A 14331-nucleotide genomic window follows, 5' to 3' on the forward strand; every position below is an offset into this window, starting at 1 on the left:
CCTTGCAGTGGAATAATTTAAAGGTGCCACGGCTGCGGACGGAAAGCTAGGGGTGTTGGCCAACGCTGGGTGAACACTGGTTGTAGCTCCTGGGTGGTCCGAGTTTATATCAACCGAGCAAGGATGTCCATTCGAGGACCGTTAGCAAGCTTCAGCTTTGTCCCGTATGGATTTGTCCTCTGATTCCGGGTAGGTCCCGACTTTCTGATGCTCCCACCCCACCCCCATTCCCGAGTTCCTTGCACCGGCGTTTCTGCTTCGATAGCCAGGTGCGCCCTGGAGTACAGAAGGGGAGTAGTTATTCTAACGATGTTCCAGGTAGCATCTCAGGGCTCTGCGATCCCTCTAAATTCGCATTAATAGTCTAAGGTATCAAAAAGATCTCCAGCGTCCCTAAAGAGTCCCGGTAGCATTCCATTTTCCCTCAGTACCTTCCAGGAAGCTCCCGGGTGCTCTCCCAACACCTAGACTTTTAGATAGTAGTTATGTATATCTCTGGATCTCTCAGTAACGTTCCAGTGCGCCGCTTCCCTCCCCCAATTCCGGCGTCCCTGATTATACCGCCTGCATCATTCCTATGATCCCTAACTTTCCTGTTTCATGACAGTTCAATCTGCAAGTGTAAATCTATAACACTTTGGGGGCTCATCCCACCCCGAGGGCCTTAGGGTCCCATTTCCAAGAGAGTCCATGGCAGTGCTCAACGACCCAGCTCCCAAACTTCTCGATGGGACAGGCTTGGGTCAGGAGCCCAGAGTCCTGTTGTCGCCTCAGCTTCCTGGCTTACGGGTCCTAGCTTTTCCTGGAGTGGAACATCAAGTCTTAACAGGATGTAGGAGGGCGTCCAGCCTGAGGGTTTGTTAGTCAAGACTAGTCAGACCTATGGAAAGCCAAGGCTAACGAAGGAACCACTTTCAGAAGAGACCATGGCCTAAGGACACCTGCCAGGGAGTTGTTGACTGGACCACTACCCGTTGGCCGTTGGGTGCTGATGAATATGTTGGGGAGTCTGGTCTGCCTTATGTATAAGCGAGGGGGTCTAACAAGGAGCTAGGGTTGATCTCACCCCTAGATCCGGGATGGGAGGCCAATTTGCCCGCATCCCTCTGTCCAGCAGCAACCCCTCTAGCCGCTCCCACCCAAACCCCGGAGAATGGAGAAGTCATCCAGGCCAAAGGTATCTAGGGGGCGTGGCTTGTGAGTAGAACTGGGGTCGGAGTTTGTGATCCGGGCTGGGTAGGCTTGATTGACATCTTGCTCTGCTCCCTTCTGCTCCTCGATTTCCAGGACTGCAGGCTATCAGACCTGCTACCTAGTCTGAAACAACCAATGGAGGCTCCACTGCAAACCGGAATGGTAAGGGTTGGGGAATTTGTGCACAGGACTACAACTCCCGGCGGGCTTGCTATACGCCGCGGGATTCTCTCTTCGAGAACGATGAATATGCAGGCGAAACTACGTTTCCCGGCATGCATCGCGGGATACCTAGCCTCAGGGAAGAGTCAGTCGCTTCCCCCCGTGGAGGTGGGAAGGGAACCGGCATTGACCCATTCTGCAGATGGGGACACCGAGTCACGAGCTGAATACGACCTCCTCCGGGGCAGAGGTGATTCTAAAGGCCCCGGAGGAGGGCTTGGCGAGACGGATATGCGGTGCCCAGCCTGTGCCGTTCGTTCCGCAGGTGCTGGGCGTGATGATCGGGGCCGGAGTGGCGGTGCTGGTCACCGCTGTGCTCATCCTCTTGGTGGTGCGGAGGCTACGGGTGCAGAGTGAGGATTCAAAGGGCCCCTCTGGGGAAAGACTGTAGGGATGGAAGGGGAGCTTCAATACCCGGAGAGCCCAAGGAGCAGGGGTGGGAAATTTGCTGGAGCCTGTGTGGAGCTCAAAGCACCCTCCCTTATCTCCCACCTATCCCCAGAAACTCCAGCCCCGGAGGGCCCTCGGTATCGTTTCCGGAAGCGGGATAAAGTGCTTTTCTATGGCCGGAAAATTATGCGGAAGGTGAGTTCCAGGACCTCCTGCTGGCCTGGCTGACCATAGGAACTCGGCCCTTTCCCTATTTACACTTATTAGGGAACACCTCTGCCCTTATATAAGGTCCCCTTGGATCTGCCCTTCCTCTTTCTCTAATTAACCTCATATTCTTAATTCTCCCAGGTATCACAATCCACTTCTTCCCTGGTGGACACGTCAGTCTCCACCACTTCCCGGCCCCGCATGAAGAAGAAACTGAAGATGCTTAACATTGCCAAGAAGTAAGGCTGGCACTGGGTATACTATCAAGTGGTGGGCAGGGGTCAGCTCACACCTGTACCTCAGAGTTATTTAAACTTATGGACTGTCTTGGGAGGTACCACTTCAGCGGGCCATCTCAAGGCTTTCACTTGGCAGCGGCTGTCTCAGTGGCTTAAGACTTGTCTCGATAATGTTCCCCTGTCCCAAAGGCTATCTACCATGTCTTTAGGTATCTACACCTGGTGTTTTGCCATATTGGAGAGTTTATTCAAGGCGGCGTACTGCAGTTTTCTCAGTGTTTGTGTGGCTAGCTAGAGGGGCTGTTTCAGGATTCTCTTCTCCGGGGCATCACTCTTTCTATACAGGAGAGCATCTCTCTTGAGTGGTCTGTGTTGTTCACCTGGGTAGTTCTCTTTCCCTGGGAGCTATCATGTGTGTGTGTGTATGTTGTTGTTTGCTTGGGTTTGTTTTGGTTTTTTGAGACAAGGCCTCATTTAGCCCAGGCTGGCCTGGAACTTTCTATATAGTCAAGACTAACACTGACTCCAGGTTCTCCTTTGAGTTGGGATTATAGGTATATTATAGGTATATGTCACCATGCCTAGTCTATATGGTCCAGGGGATTAAACTCAAGGCCTTGTGCCTGCCAGGCAAGCACTCTACAAACTGAGCCACACCCCCTTTCATTCATTCATTGATTCGTTTATTTTTGCAGCAAGCATTCATTCTGCCACTGAGCTATATCCCTAGCCCCTACTTTACTTAAAATTTGTTTATTTATTGCATATGTGTTTATATATAGAGGTGCACATGACATAGCATGTGCATGGCAACTTGTTGTCTCCTTCCACCATGTGATTCCCCGGGATTAAACTCAGGTTGTAAGACTTGGCAGAAAGTACCTTTACCCACAAGCCATCTTGCTGGCCCTACTTTTCTGTTTTACTGAGCATATTTAATTTGGTGCACAGTATCAAATTATTGTTACATAGTATCAAACTCAGAGACTTGGCCATGCTAGGTAAGCAGTTTTACCAGTGAGCCAAACTCAAGTGCTCTCTCTCTCTCTCTCTCTCTCTCTCTCTCTATATATATATATATATATATATATATATATGGTGTTTTTTTTTTTTTTTTTGAGACCAGGTCTTGCTAAGTTATCCAGGTTGTTCTTGAATTTTCTCTGTAGCCCTTGAATGAGTGATCCCTCTGTCTCAGCCTCCTGAGTAACTGGCATGACAGGCCTGTGCCCATCATGTTTGCCATCTTTAAGAATTCCTTTGTTGGCCAGTAAGATAGCACAGGGGGTAAAGGCATTTGTTGCTGAGTCTGAAGACATGAGCTCCGTTCCTGGAACCCACGTGGGGGAAGGAGAGAACTGACTCCTGCAAGTCATGCTCTGACCTATGCATACACAAATAAATATACAAATATAAGTTAAAAATTTTAGGAAAGTAATTCCTTTGCGTTAGAAACATAGGAAGAAGCTGGATGGTGGTGGCACACACATTTAATCCCAGCACTTGGGAGGCAGAGGCAAGCAGATATCTGTGAGTTTGAGGCCAGCTTGGTCTACAGAGTGAGTTCTAGGACAGCTAGGGCTTTTACACAGAGAAACTCTGCCTCAGAAAGCCAGAAAGGAAAAAGGAAAGAAGAAAGCGAGGGAGGAAGGAAGGAAGGAAGGAAGGAAGGAAGGAAGGAAGGAAGAGAAAGGAAAAGAAACAGAAAGGTTGACTCAGGTGTTTGTTGGTGTCTTGGAGAAGGCTCTTACAGGAATCTCTGTAAATTAAGAAAAGGTTCTGGGATCTTCTTGCAGCACGAGGTCTACCTGAAGGTCTTTCTCAAGGCTGTATTATTTAACTCCAGGGGCCATCCTTGACTCTGGCAAACCATGATGTTGCAGAGCTTTCTATGATTTGGGTAGAAGGGTTATTTGTTTCTAGTTTGTTCTGATCAGGTTGGGAAGATGGCTCAGGTTGGCAAAGCACGTGGATGTGGGGGATTAAACTCAAGTCCTCATGCTTGTACGGCAGGTGCTCTCGACTGAGCCATTGCCCTGGCCCCTGCTTCCGGAAAACAAAACAAAACAAACAAAAACCCAGAAAGGTCTTTCCAGAGAACAGAAGTCTGTATCTGGGAGCTTCTTCAGAGCACGCTCATGTCCGAGGCTTGCTCAGGACTCTGTGAGCTGGAACGACTTTCAGGTCTCCTGTGATAAGTACAAGTGCTCTCTATGCCTACAGCCTGAGTCTCAGATTGCTATCAGGAGTTGTCATTGACACTACAGAGTCCAGGGGACGGGGTTCATGAGGCTACACCCCTTCCTGAGGAAGTACAGACTATCAGTGATGGTTTGAGCCATAGTCCTCAATGGTGTAGCCACCGGGAAGTTGCCCTAGTCCTCAATGGTGTAGCCACCGGGAAGTTGCCCTAGTCCTCAATGGTGTAGCCACCGGGAAGTTGCCCTTGCTCAAGTAAATAACCTCCAACCCATGCTCCTGCAGGCACCCCTAGTTAAATGCAGAGGGCCACAAAAATCAACAAGACACCCCACAAAAGTAGGAAGGGAACTTCCCCAAAAGAAGGAGGTTGGCAAAAAGAGGAGAGGGTTGGAGAGGATGATGGAGGGTATGATTAAAGTCCATTAGACAGATGTGTGAAATTGTGAATGAATAAAAGAAACCCCTGAGAAACTAGAGGATCCATTCCGGAGCCCTGTGACTGGGGAAGCAAGTCCCTGAAATTTGCACCATGAATTTCCCTGTAAAAGGTCATATAGTAAACATTTTAGGTTTTGTGGGGCATACATATACAGTCTCTGTGCTGGCTATCCACCTCTCCCTTTGAAATGAGAGGTAATAAGTAATACATGAGTGAATTATCACGGCAGTGCGCTAATAAAACTTTAATGATAAAAGTAAGTAGAGGGCCTGATCTAGACAATGGGCCGGAATTTGCTCTGTATAAACCAGAGGGAAGGGGTAAATGGGTGCCTGAGCTTTCTATCATTCCTCTAACCCAGCAGTTCTCAAACTGTTGCTCGAGACCTCTTTGGGGAGGTCAAATGACTCTTTCACAGGCGTCGCCTAAGACCATCAGAAAACACAGATATTACATTATAATTCATAACAGTAGCAGAGTTACAGTTATGAAGTAGCAATGAAAATAATTTTAGCATTGGGATCGCCACAACATGAGGAACTGTATTAAAGGGTTGTCGTGTTCGGTTGAGAACCACTGACCCAACCCCTCCTCCCATCAGGATCTTGCGTATCCAGAAGGAGACTCCCACCCTACAACGGAAGGAGCCCCCACCTTCAGTGCTGGAGGCTGACCTCACAGAAGGCGACCTGGCCAATTCCCACCTACCCTCTGAGGTGCTCTACATGCTCAAGAACGTTCGGTAGGCGTCAGGGTCTGGATAGTTTTGAGGTTCCTGCACAGCCTGGGGCTGCTTTGACCCCCTCCATCCCTCTCTCCCTGCCCATTCTACAGGGTGCTGGGTCACTTTGAGAAGCCGCTCTTCCTGGAGCTCTGCCGGCACATGGTGTTCCAGCGTCTTGGCCAGGGCGACTACGTCTTTCGGCCTGGTCAGCCAGATGCCAGCATCTACGTGGTTCAAGATGGGCTGCTGGAGCTCTGTCTGCCAGGGCCTGTGAGTGAACCTCTCGGAGCCACCGTGGGAGGGGGGGCACTGCACCTCTCTCCTGGGCTTAGACACTACTTTTGGAGTTGCGTGGTCAGAAGTCAGGTTAATGATGACTTCATGTGGAGCTCAGTGGTAGAACTTTTGCCCGGTGAGAGACAGCAGGTATGGTAGAGCTTCTACCTAGAATCCCCCAGGGAAGTGCTCGCTGGTGTGCGCTTGCCCGGTACGTGCAGGGTCTCTGGGTTCTAATTCTAGTGCTATAAAAAATATCAGAGGACCAAGTGACCATTTGGGGAGGTCCACACAAATGGGCAAGGAGTGATGGGCAGAAAACGGCAGCTGGTTAGGAGGTTGGTTATTACTGGGGTGAGTCGGAGAAGGCTGACCCTGATCAGTGGCCCCTGTGTCTCAGGATGGGAAGGAGTGTGTGGTGAAGGAAGTGGTCCCTGGAGACAGCGTCAACAGCCTTCTGAGCATCCTTGACGTCATCACCGTGAGTGACAGTTCCATGCTGGGTCGAGAGGTGGGAGGCCCCATTTCATCAGCTCCGATGCTGCTAGTGGTCACCTGCACCTGCGGTCTCACAGATCTTACCTCTTCTTTCCACCCATCTCCCAGGGTCACCAGCATCCCCAGCGGACTGTGTCAGCTAGGGCTGCCCGGGACTCTACGGTACTGAGACTCCCAGTGGAAGCCTTCTCGGCTGTCTTCACCAAGTACCCTGAGAGCTTGGTGCGAGTGGTGCAGGTCAGCTGGCCCTTCACCTCCTCTGTGGGCGGCAGAGCACCCCACTCTCGTACCCACCCCACCTATCCCAGGCATCAGTGCGGCGGTGGATAGGCAGTTGTGTTGCTTGTCACCCCTGAGCAGCAGACCTCCGTGGAGGCTACTGATGCTGGCTGCTGATCCTGACCGCTCCTCTCTTCTGGTCCTGCCCCCCCACCCCTGCAGATCATCATGGTCAGGCTGCAAAGAGTGACCTTCCTGGCACTTCACAATTACCTAGGTCTGACAAATGAACTCTTCAGCCACGTGAGTTGGATGCAAGCACAAGAGGATGTGGGGACACAGTTGGGGGATACCCAGACATAAATTATTCTCTACTCCCCTACTCCAGGAGATCCAACCCCTACGCCTATTCCCCAGCCCTGGCCTCCCAACCCGCACCAGCCCTGTTCGTGGTTCTAAACGGGTCGTCAGCACCTCGGGTGCCGAGGAAGCCTCGAAGGAGACCTCTGGCCGTCCCCCTGACCCCACCGGAGCCCCACTGCCTGGACCCGCAGGTACCTGAGCGACTCCTTCCTCCCCTTCGCAGCTAGGGACTTGAGCCCGTTCAGCCCTGTCTCCGCCTCTGGGCTCTCCAGTCCCTCAGCTTTGTGTGCTCTGTTTTTGACATGTGTTTATTTGGGGGGGGTGGGGGAGCGGTTACACACACACGCCGTAGCAAGCAGTGGAGGTCAGAGGACAGCTTGCCCGGGTTAGTGCTCCCTTTCTACCATGTGAGTCCAGGGACCAGAGCTCTTGATACCCCAAGCCCTTACTCACTGAGCCTAGTTTTACAGGTTTAACTCGATCCTGCCCCAGGCCCCTTCTGTTTCTCACGCTCTAGTCCTAGCTTGAGGCCTATGGGTCTGAGTGCAGGATACTGAGCCTTTTTCTCCCCAGGGGATCCGGTGAAGCCCACATCTCTAGAAGCCCCCTCAGCCCCGCTCTCAGCCCCGCTGCTGAGCCGCTGCATCTCCATGCCAGTAGACATCTCAGGTCTGGAGCCCTTGTAGTGGGGAGTAAGGGGTGGTGGCGTGGAAAATGCTGTCAGGGGTCTAGATTGGAATCCAGGACATGCCGCTTGTCAGTCCTGATTTTGTTCTCTTACCTACAAAGCGGGCATATAGATCCTATTTCCTTGCTTCTTATTTTTGGTGGGTATGCTCTGAGATCGTTCTCCCCCCCCCCCCCCCCACTGTGTTAGGAAAGATACAGAAGTAAAGTGTGGTCATCAACTAGTCATGTCTGCCGTGGTTGCAGGGTTAGTGTGGAATTAAGATTGGTTATAGCTTAGAGCTGCCGGTACTAACTTATTTGTTTACTTATTTCCTTTGGGCCTGGGGGTGGAACCCAGGACCTTACACATTCTAGGCAAATGCTTCATCGCTGAGTTCCACCCCAGCTCCATCTTTATTGGCTTTCTTGCCTGTCCACCATGCACAGGCTTACAAGGCGGCCCTCGTTCCGACTTTGACATGGCCTATGAGCGTGGCCGGATATCTGTTTCCCTTCAAGAAGAGGCATCTGGAGGACCTCAGACAACATCCGCTAGGGTAAGGCCCTCTCTTGTCTCTCATCTCACCCCCTCCCTCTTCCGACCTCCGGTCTTGGTGAGTCACTTGAAAAGGTCAATTGGGGGGTCGGCAGGAAGTCACACACCCCTGCCTTACACAGACCCCCACTCAGGAGCTCCGGGAGCAGCCAGCAGGTGCCTGCGAATACAGCTACTGTGAAGATGAGTCAGCCACAGGGGGCTGCCCCTTTGGGCCCTACCAGGGCCGCCAGACAAGCAGCATCTTTGAGGCTGCGAAGAGAGAGCTAGCCAAGCTGATGCGGATTGAGGTGGGCAGTCGTAGACGGGGCGGAGGGAGGCAGGGGATGAGGGAGGCAGGTTAAAGGCCTGGCTGGGTCCATCTCAACCCCCTTCCCTTCCCAGGACCCCTCTCTACTGAACAGCAGAGTCTTGCTCCATCATGCCAAAGCTGGCACCATCATAGCCCGCCAGGGGGACCAGGTAAGGCTGACTTTTGACCTGTGGTATTAGATCTCTTCCTCTGACCTCTGACCTCTGACCTTTAAGTAGTGATTGCTGCTCTTCTCTGGGAGTCAACTTCTTATACCTGAAGTTTTTAGCCTCTTATGCTGGGAGGCTGTGTTGTGCTGTTTTGAGACCGTATCTCACTGTGTAGCCCTGGCTGGCCTGGATCTCTGTGTAGATCAGGCTATCCTCAAACTCACAGAGATCTACCTCTGCCCCCTGACTGCTGAGATTTAAGCTGTGTGTCATCATGTATAACCTATCCTTGGGTTGTATGGTCTTCACCCTCTATTTTCACCTCAAGTCCCACTGATCTATCAAACCTTCACCCTTAGTCCCTGAACTTTTCCTCCTGGAATTCCCAACCTCTAGCTCTCTCCTCTTGAGGCCTCCTTGATTCTATGATGTACCCTCCATGTTCTGTCCTCCTTCCAGCCTTGGTGCCTGCCTGATAGGATAGGTGCTCATGAAACAGGCAGGAATAGGGCTGGGGATAGGACTCACATTGGTAGAGTGCTCTCCTCGCATGCAGGAAGTGTTGGGTTTCAACCCCAGCACAACGTAAACTGGCATAAACAAACATGCTTATAATCCTACTACTTGGGAGGTAGAGGCAGGAGAATCAGAAGTTCAGGGTCATCCTCAGCTACATAATGAGTTCAGACCTAGTCTGAGCTACATAAGGCCTGATCTCTAAAATCCAAGATATATATATATATATATATATATATATATATATATATATATATATATATATACACACACACACATATATATACACACACATATATGTATATATATACACACATATATGTATTATATATAATATTTCTATTTATATAAAAATAGAAATTAGTTGTGTATGTGTTTGTGTGTGTGTAAAATTGATCCAGAGACCATACATTCTCACCTGTGTTGAGAAGGATGCAGAGGAAGGGTTCAGTCATCAATTGTGTCTGCCGTGGTTGTGGTTGTTGGCGTGGAGCTAGGTTGGTCTTTCATCCTTCTTCATAATTATTACTCCTACTTATAGTCATTTTGGCACTGGGGATGGAGCCCAGCACTTTACAATGCTAGGCAAGTGCTGTGCCACTGAGCAACACCCCAACTCTGTCTGCATTGTGTCTGCTGCCCCCATCCATTCGCAGGCTTGTGGAGTGGCTCCTCTGCAAGCCTGAGGCGCCGTTTTTTTTTTTTAGAGCCTCCTGATAACATCAGGGTGTGACGGCATCTCCCCTTCCCTCTGTCCTCTGTGTGGGGAGTCTGAGGCCCACCAAGGGAGGAAGCTGTGAGACTAGGATCTTATATTCAGATGTGGAGATGAGAATCTGGGGTGAATGGTTGAGACCTGAAATCTACTTTCCTTTTGTGTTTTTGTTTGTTTGTGTGTATATACATAGGCATACTTTTTTCATTTGTGTGGATGCATGTATGAATGCATGCGTGTACACATGGATGCATGAATTTACAGGTTCATGGTTGATGTCAGGAATTATCCTTCATCCCAACCTAGAGTTTACCAATACACTGAGTCTCTGGCTAGCTTGTGCTGGGGATCCAGGCTCCTCCTGAGACTGGAATTATAGGTGGTCTGCCATACCACCTGACATTTATGTAGGTTCTGGGGATCTGAACTGTCACACTTTAGCCGCAAGTGTTTTAACAGCTGAGCCAGTTCCCAACTCCTGAATTGAGCTGGAGAGATGGCTCAGCGGTTAAGAGCATTGCCTGCTCTTCCAAAGGTACTGAGTTCAATTCCCAGCAACCACATGGTGGCTCACAACCATCTGTAATGAGGTCTGGTGCCCTCTTCTGGCCTGCAGGCATACACACAGATAAAATATTGTATACTTAATAAAAAAATAGTACAAAATGACCTCTTAGTACCAACTCCTGAGTTGAAATACACTTTGTCTCCAATTCCTTGTGTGACTCTAGGCAAAGACCCTCGAAAGTCCTCGGCTTCCTCAGTCTGTGAGCGTGGAGATAATAAGCAGCGCCCATCAGCTCCTTGCATTGATCCAAAGGCCATGGCCCAGGAAATGCTTTGCAGGGACTTGTAGCTCAGTGTGTCTCTAGTGACGGCTGAAGCCAGCAATGGGATAGAGGCACTGAGAACCTGGAATGGAGGTGGGGGTTCAGGTGGAGTGTTCTGTCACGTGATGGGGGTGTTCTACCATCCCTTTGGCTGCTCATAGCAGGTGCAGGCTCCTTTCAGGAGAGGAAGTCAGATGAGGCTGATGTCAATCTAGTGTGGCCCCAGGTGGATGAGCTGAGGAAGTTCAGTCACACAGCCCCCCACCCCAAGGCCTTGCTGATCAGGAAGATGCTTGAGTTGAACCCAGCCCTGGCCTGCGGAAAGGCCTGACTGGTCTGTAGCCCCTGCAGGAGGCTTTGCTCTGTTTGTCCTCTTGGCTTTGTTGGGAATGGCTGTGATGTTCTGCCTATCTCTAACATTTCATACCAGTGCTTTTTTTTTTTTTAAAAAAAAATTGTTTATTTGTTTCTGTTTTTTTGAGATAGGGGTTTCTCTGTGTAGCCCTAGCTATCCTAGAACTCACTCTGTAGATCAGGCTGGACTCAAACTCAGAGGTCCAATTGTCTCTGCCTCCCAAGTGCTGGGATTAAAGGTGTGTGCCACCACCTACTTAGCTTTATTTAATTTTTAGGTGTATGCGTGTTTTGCCTGTGTGTATGTATACACACCATTTGTGTGCAGTGCCTGTGAAGGCCACAAGAAGGCATTAGAGCCTCTGGATCTAGAGTTGTAGATGGTTGTGAGCTTCTTAGTATGGGTGTTGAGAACTGAACCCAAGTCTTCTGCAAGAGCAGCCAGTGCTCTTAACCACTCACTTATTCTCTAGGTCTCAGTGCTTATTTTTTTTTTTAAAAAAAAAAAAAAAGTTAAGTGTATGTGGGGGCTGGGCGGTGATGGCATACGCCTTTAATCCTAGCACTTGGGAGGCAGAAGCAGGCAGATCTCAGTGAGTTCGAAGCCAGCCTGGTCTACAAAGCAAGTTCTAGGACAGCCAGGACTGTCCACACAGAAACCCTATCTCGAGAAACCAATAAATAAATAAATATTTTTAAAAAAAGAAAAAAAGAAAAGTGTGCGTGTGTGCGCGTGCATGTGTGTGCGTGTGTGTATGTGTGTGTGTGTGTGTGTGTGGGTGATGGATATGTAACGCAGGGTCTTTGCACATGCTAGGCAAGTGTTCTACCACTAAGCCACCCCTCTCCATTCCAGCATTTTAAATAGGTATATTTATTTTAACTGGGTGTTAGTGGCACACACCTTTAGTTCAGCACTCAGGAGGCAAAAGCGGGTGGATTTCTATCCACAGGCATCAGGAAGTGAACTGTCTTACTGGGCATAACTTAAGCTTAGGAGACCACATAGCCCACCCCTACAGTGACATACTTCCTCCAACAAGGCCACACCTACTCCAAAAAGACCATATCTCCTAATAGTGCCCCTCCCTTTGGGGTCCATTTTCTTTCAAACCACAGCACACCCTGTGTCAATTTTTTTTTCTTTTTAAAATTATTTGTTTTGGTGTCTGCATGTGAGTACAGGTGCTTGTGGAGTGCAGAGGCATCAGATCCCTTGGAGCTGGGATTATGGGCAGTTGTGGTTGTACTCTGGGAAGCAAGCATGGGTCCTCTACAATAGCAATATGCATTCTTAGCCACTGGGCCATCTTGCTAGTGCCTCCTACCCACCCAGTTGTCACATTGTTGATTGTTATGACTTGGGAAATGTGTGTATGCCCCCTAGACCAGGATATTAGAATCCCCAGGCAGTGCAAGGAGTCATCCAGACTAAAGTATCAATAGTGTCAACGCTGAAAAACCCTGCTGTACCAAGCATCTTCCCAAGTGAGTTCTCTGCACCATCTAAGGCATCAAATCCACAGTGCTCCCAAATCTAAAAGCTTGTGTCAACATGATATAAACATTGAAGTTCACTCCTGACCCGGGACAGATTACAGTCAAATAAGAAGCAGTAAAAATAGTATATGAAATTACCTCTCAGGGGTGTGGAAGGGTGGCTTAGCTGGTACACTGTGTGCTCTGCAAGCACAAGGACATGAGTGTGATCCCCAGACCCCACATTCCCACATTAGAATGCAGGCTGTAGTGTCGTGGTATTTGCCTGTAATCCCAGCACCGGGGAGGGAGAGGTAGGAGAACTGGGAGAGTTGAAGGCTCTCCTCAACTACATAGCAAGTTTGAGGCCAGCTTAGGCTATGTAAAATCATGTCTTAAAGAAACTAAACTAGCTGGTTGCTGGTGGCACATGCCTTTAATCCCAGCACTGGGGAGGCAGAGGTAGACAGATCTCTGTGAGTTTGAGGCCAGCCTGGTCTACAGAGTGAGTTTCAGGACAGGCGCCAAAGCTATACAGAAACCCTGTCTCAAAAAACAATTGAAAAAAAAAATAAAACGAACCTAAAAAGAATTAGACTTAGCTTGTGCATGTAGAATGTATATGAGACAAAAGTGACACCTGTTTAGACCTGTATCATTTTGTTATTGTGGGTTTTTTTTTAAGATACCTCATTTTACTTCTGCAAATATTCCAAAATCCAGGTGGTAGAATTCCAAAATACCAAACACTACTAGTCCCAAGCACTATAAGGGATACTCAGGCCATATTATAACAAGGGACCTGGTGAAACACATTTTGAGAAATGCTCTTTTATCCTTTCTTGGGCATTCTGACTGAATTCAGTAGCATGCTCACGGCCCTGAGAATTCCTGCACTAGAATTTTCTTAAATCTTGTCAGTGTTGGTGGCAAGCTCCTTTAATCCCAGCGCTTGCAGGCAGAGGCAGGTGGGTCTTGGTGAGGACAGCCTGGTCTACAGAGCAAGTTCTAGGATAGCCAGGGCTACACAGAGACAGAGAAACCCTGTCTGGAAAAACTGGCCAAAAAAGAAGTTCCTAATCTAGAGTTGGCAATCATGACAGCTCAGTTGGTAAAAATAACTTGCTATGCAAGTCTAAGATCTAGAGGTCAAATCCCCAGCACCCACATCAAAAGAACAGGGTATTGTCAGTTTGTAACCTTTACAGAGGTAAGGCCGAGACAGGAAGAGACCTGGGGCTTGCTAGCCACCCAGTCTAAGCTGAGCAAGCACTGGGTCCCAAGGTTAAACCTTGTCTTAAAAAACAACTGAGCCACTGGGCAGTGGTAGTGCACGCCTTTAGTTCCAGCACTCAAATCACAGCAGAAAGATGGACAGCACCTGAGGAACAATGTAGTAAGAGATTACCTGTTCATTCCTAGAAATCCAGACCTGAAATAATCACAGAGAAACTATATTAATTATAACACTGCTTGGCCAATAGCTTAGGCTTCTTGTTAACTAACTCTTACATCTTAAATTAACCCCATTCCTTTTATTTTATATTTTACCACGAGGCTTGTGGTTTACCAGTAAGGTTTTGGGGCGTCTGTCTCCTTGGTATCTCCCTGACTCTACCTTCTTTTTTCCTCTATCTCTGCTTGGAGTTTCTACCTTGCTCTATTCTGCCCTGCCATAGGCCCAAACCAGATTCTTTATTAACCAATGGTAACAAAACACATTCACAGCATACAAAGGGGGGAGTCCCACATCAGAACAATACCTGAACTTGCC

The 14331-nt window shown here is 49.0% G+C and overlaps 1 protein-coding gene across 8 annotated transcripts in view; it reads left to right on the forward strand.

The window, feature by feature from the left end:
• Positions 1–21: 21 nt before the first annotated feature.
• Positions 22–14331, forward strand: part of Pnpla6 (patatin like phospholipase domain containing 6) — a 30094-nt gene continuing 15784 nt past the window's right edge. Inside the window, exons 1-16 of one of the 8 annotated variants that reach the window (XM_038345173.2) lie at positions 22–189; positions 1115–1177; positions 1288–1356; positions 1682–1769; positions 1919–2001; positions 2158–2255; positions 5498–5638; positions 5731–5890; positions 6297–6377; positions 6503–6631; positions 6836–6916; positions 7002–7167; positions 7550–7645; positions 8093–8202; positions 8324–8491; positions 8586–8663. In XM_038345173.2, the coding sequence (XP_038201101.1) occupies positions 1154–1177; positions 1288–1356; positions 1682–1769; positions 1919–2001; positions 2158–2255; positions 5498–5638; positions 5731–5890; positions 6297–6377; positions 6503–6631; positions 6836–6916; positions 7002–7167; positions 7550–7645; positions 8093–8202; positions 8324–8491; positions 8586–8663 (1572 nt within the window). In that variant the 5' untranslated portion in view covers positions 22–189; positions 1115–1153. Of the gene's footprint in view, positions 190–1114; positions 1178–1287; positions 1357–1466; positions 1770–1918; positions 2002–2157; positions 2256–5497; positions 5639–5730; positions 5891–6296; positions 6378–6502; positions 6632–6835; positions 6917–7001; positions 7168–7549; positions 7646–8092; positions 8203–8323; positions 8492–8585; positions 8664–14331 lie in introns of those variants that run through there. The other 7 variants (XM_038345175.2, XM_038345174.2, XM_038345176.2 and 4 more) reach the window with 7 other exon arrangements.

Source organism: Arvicola amphibius, chromosome 10 (genome assembly GCF_903992535.2).
Source record: "Arvicola amphibius chromosome 10, mArvAmp1.2, whole genome shotgun sequence".
NCBI classification, from domain to species: domain Eukaryota; kingdom Metazoa; phylum Chordata; class Mammalia; order Rodentia; family Cricetidae; genus Arvicola; species Arvicola amphibius.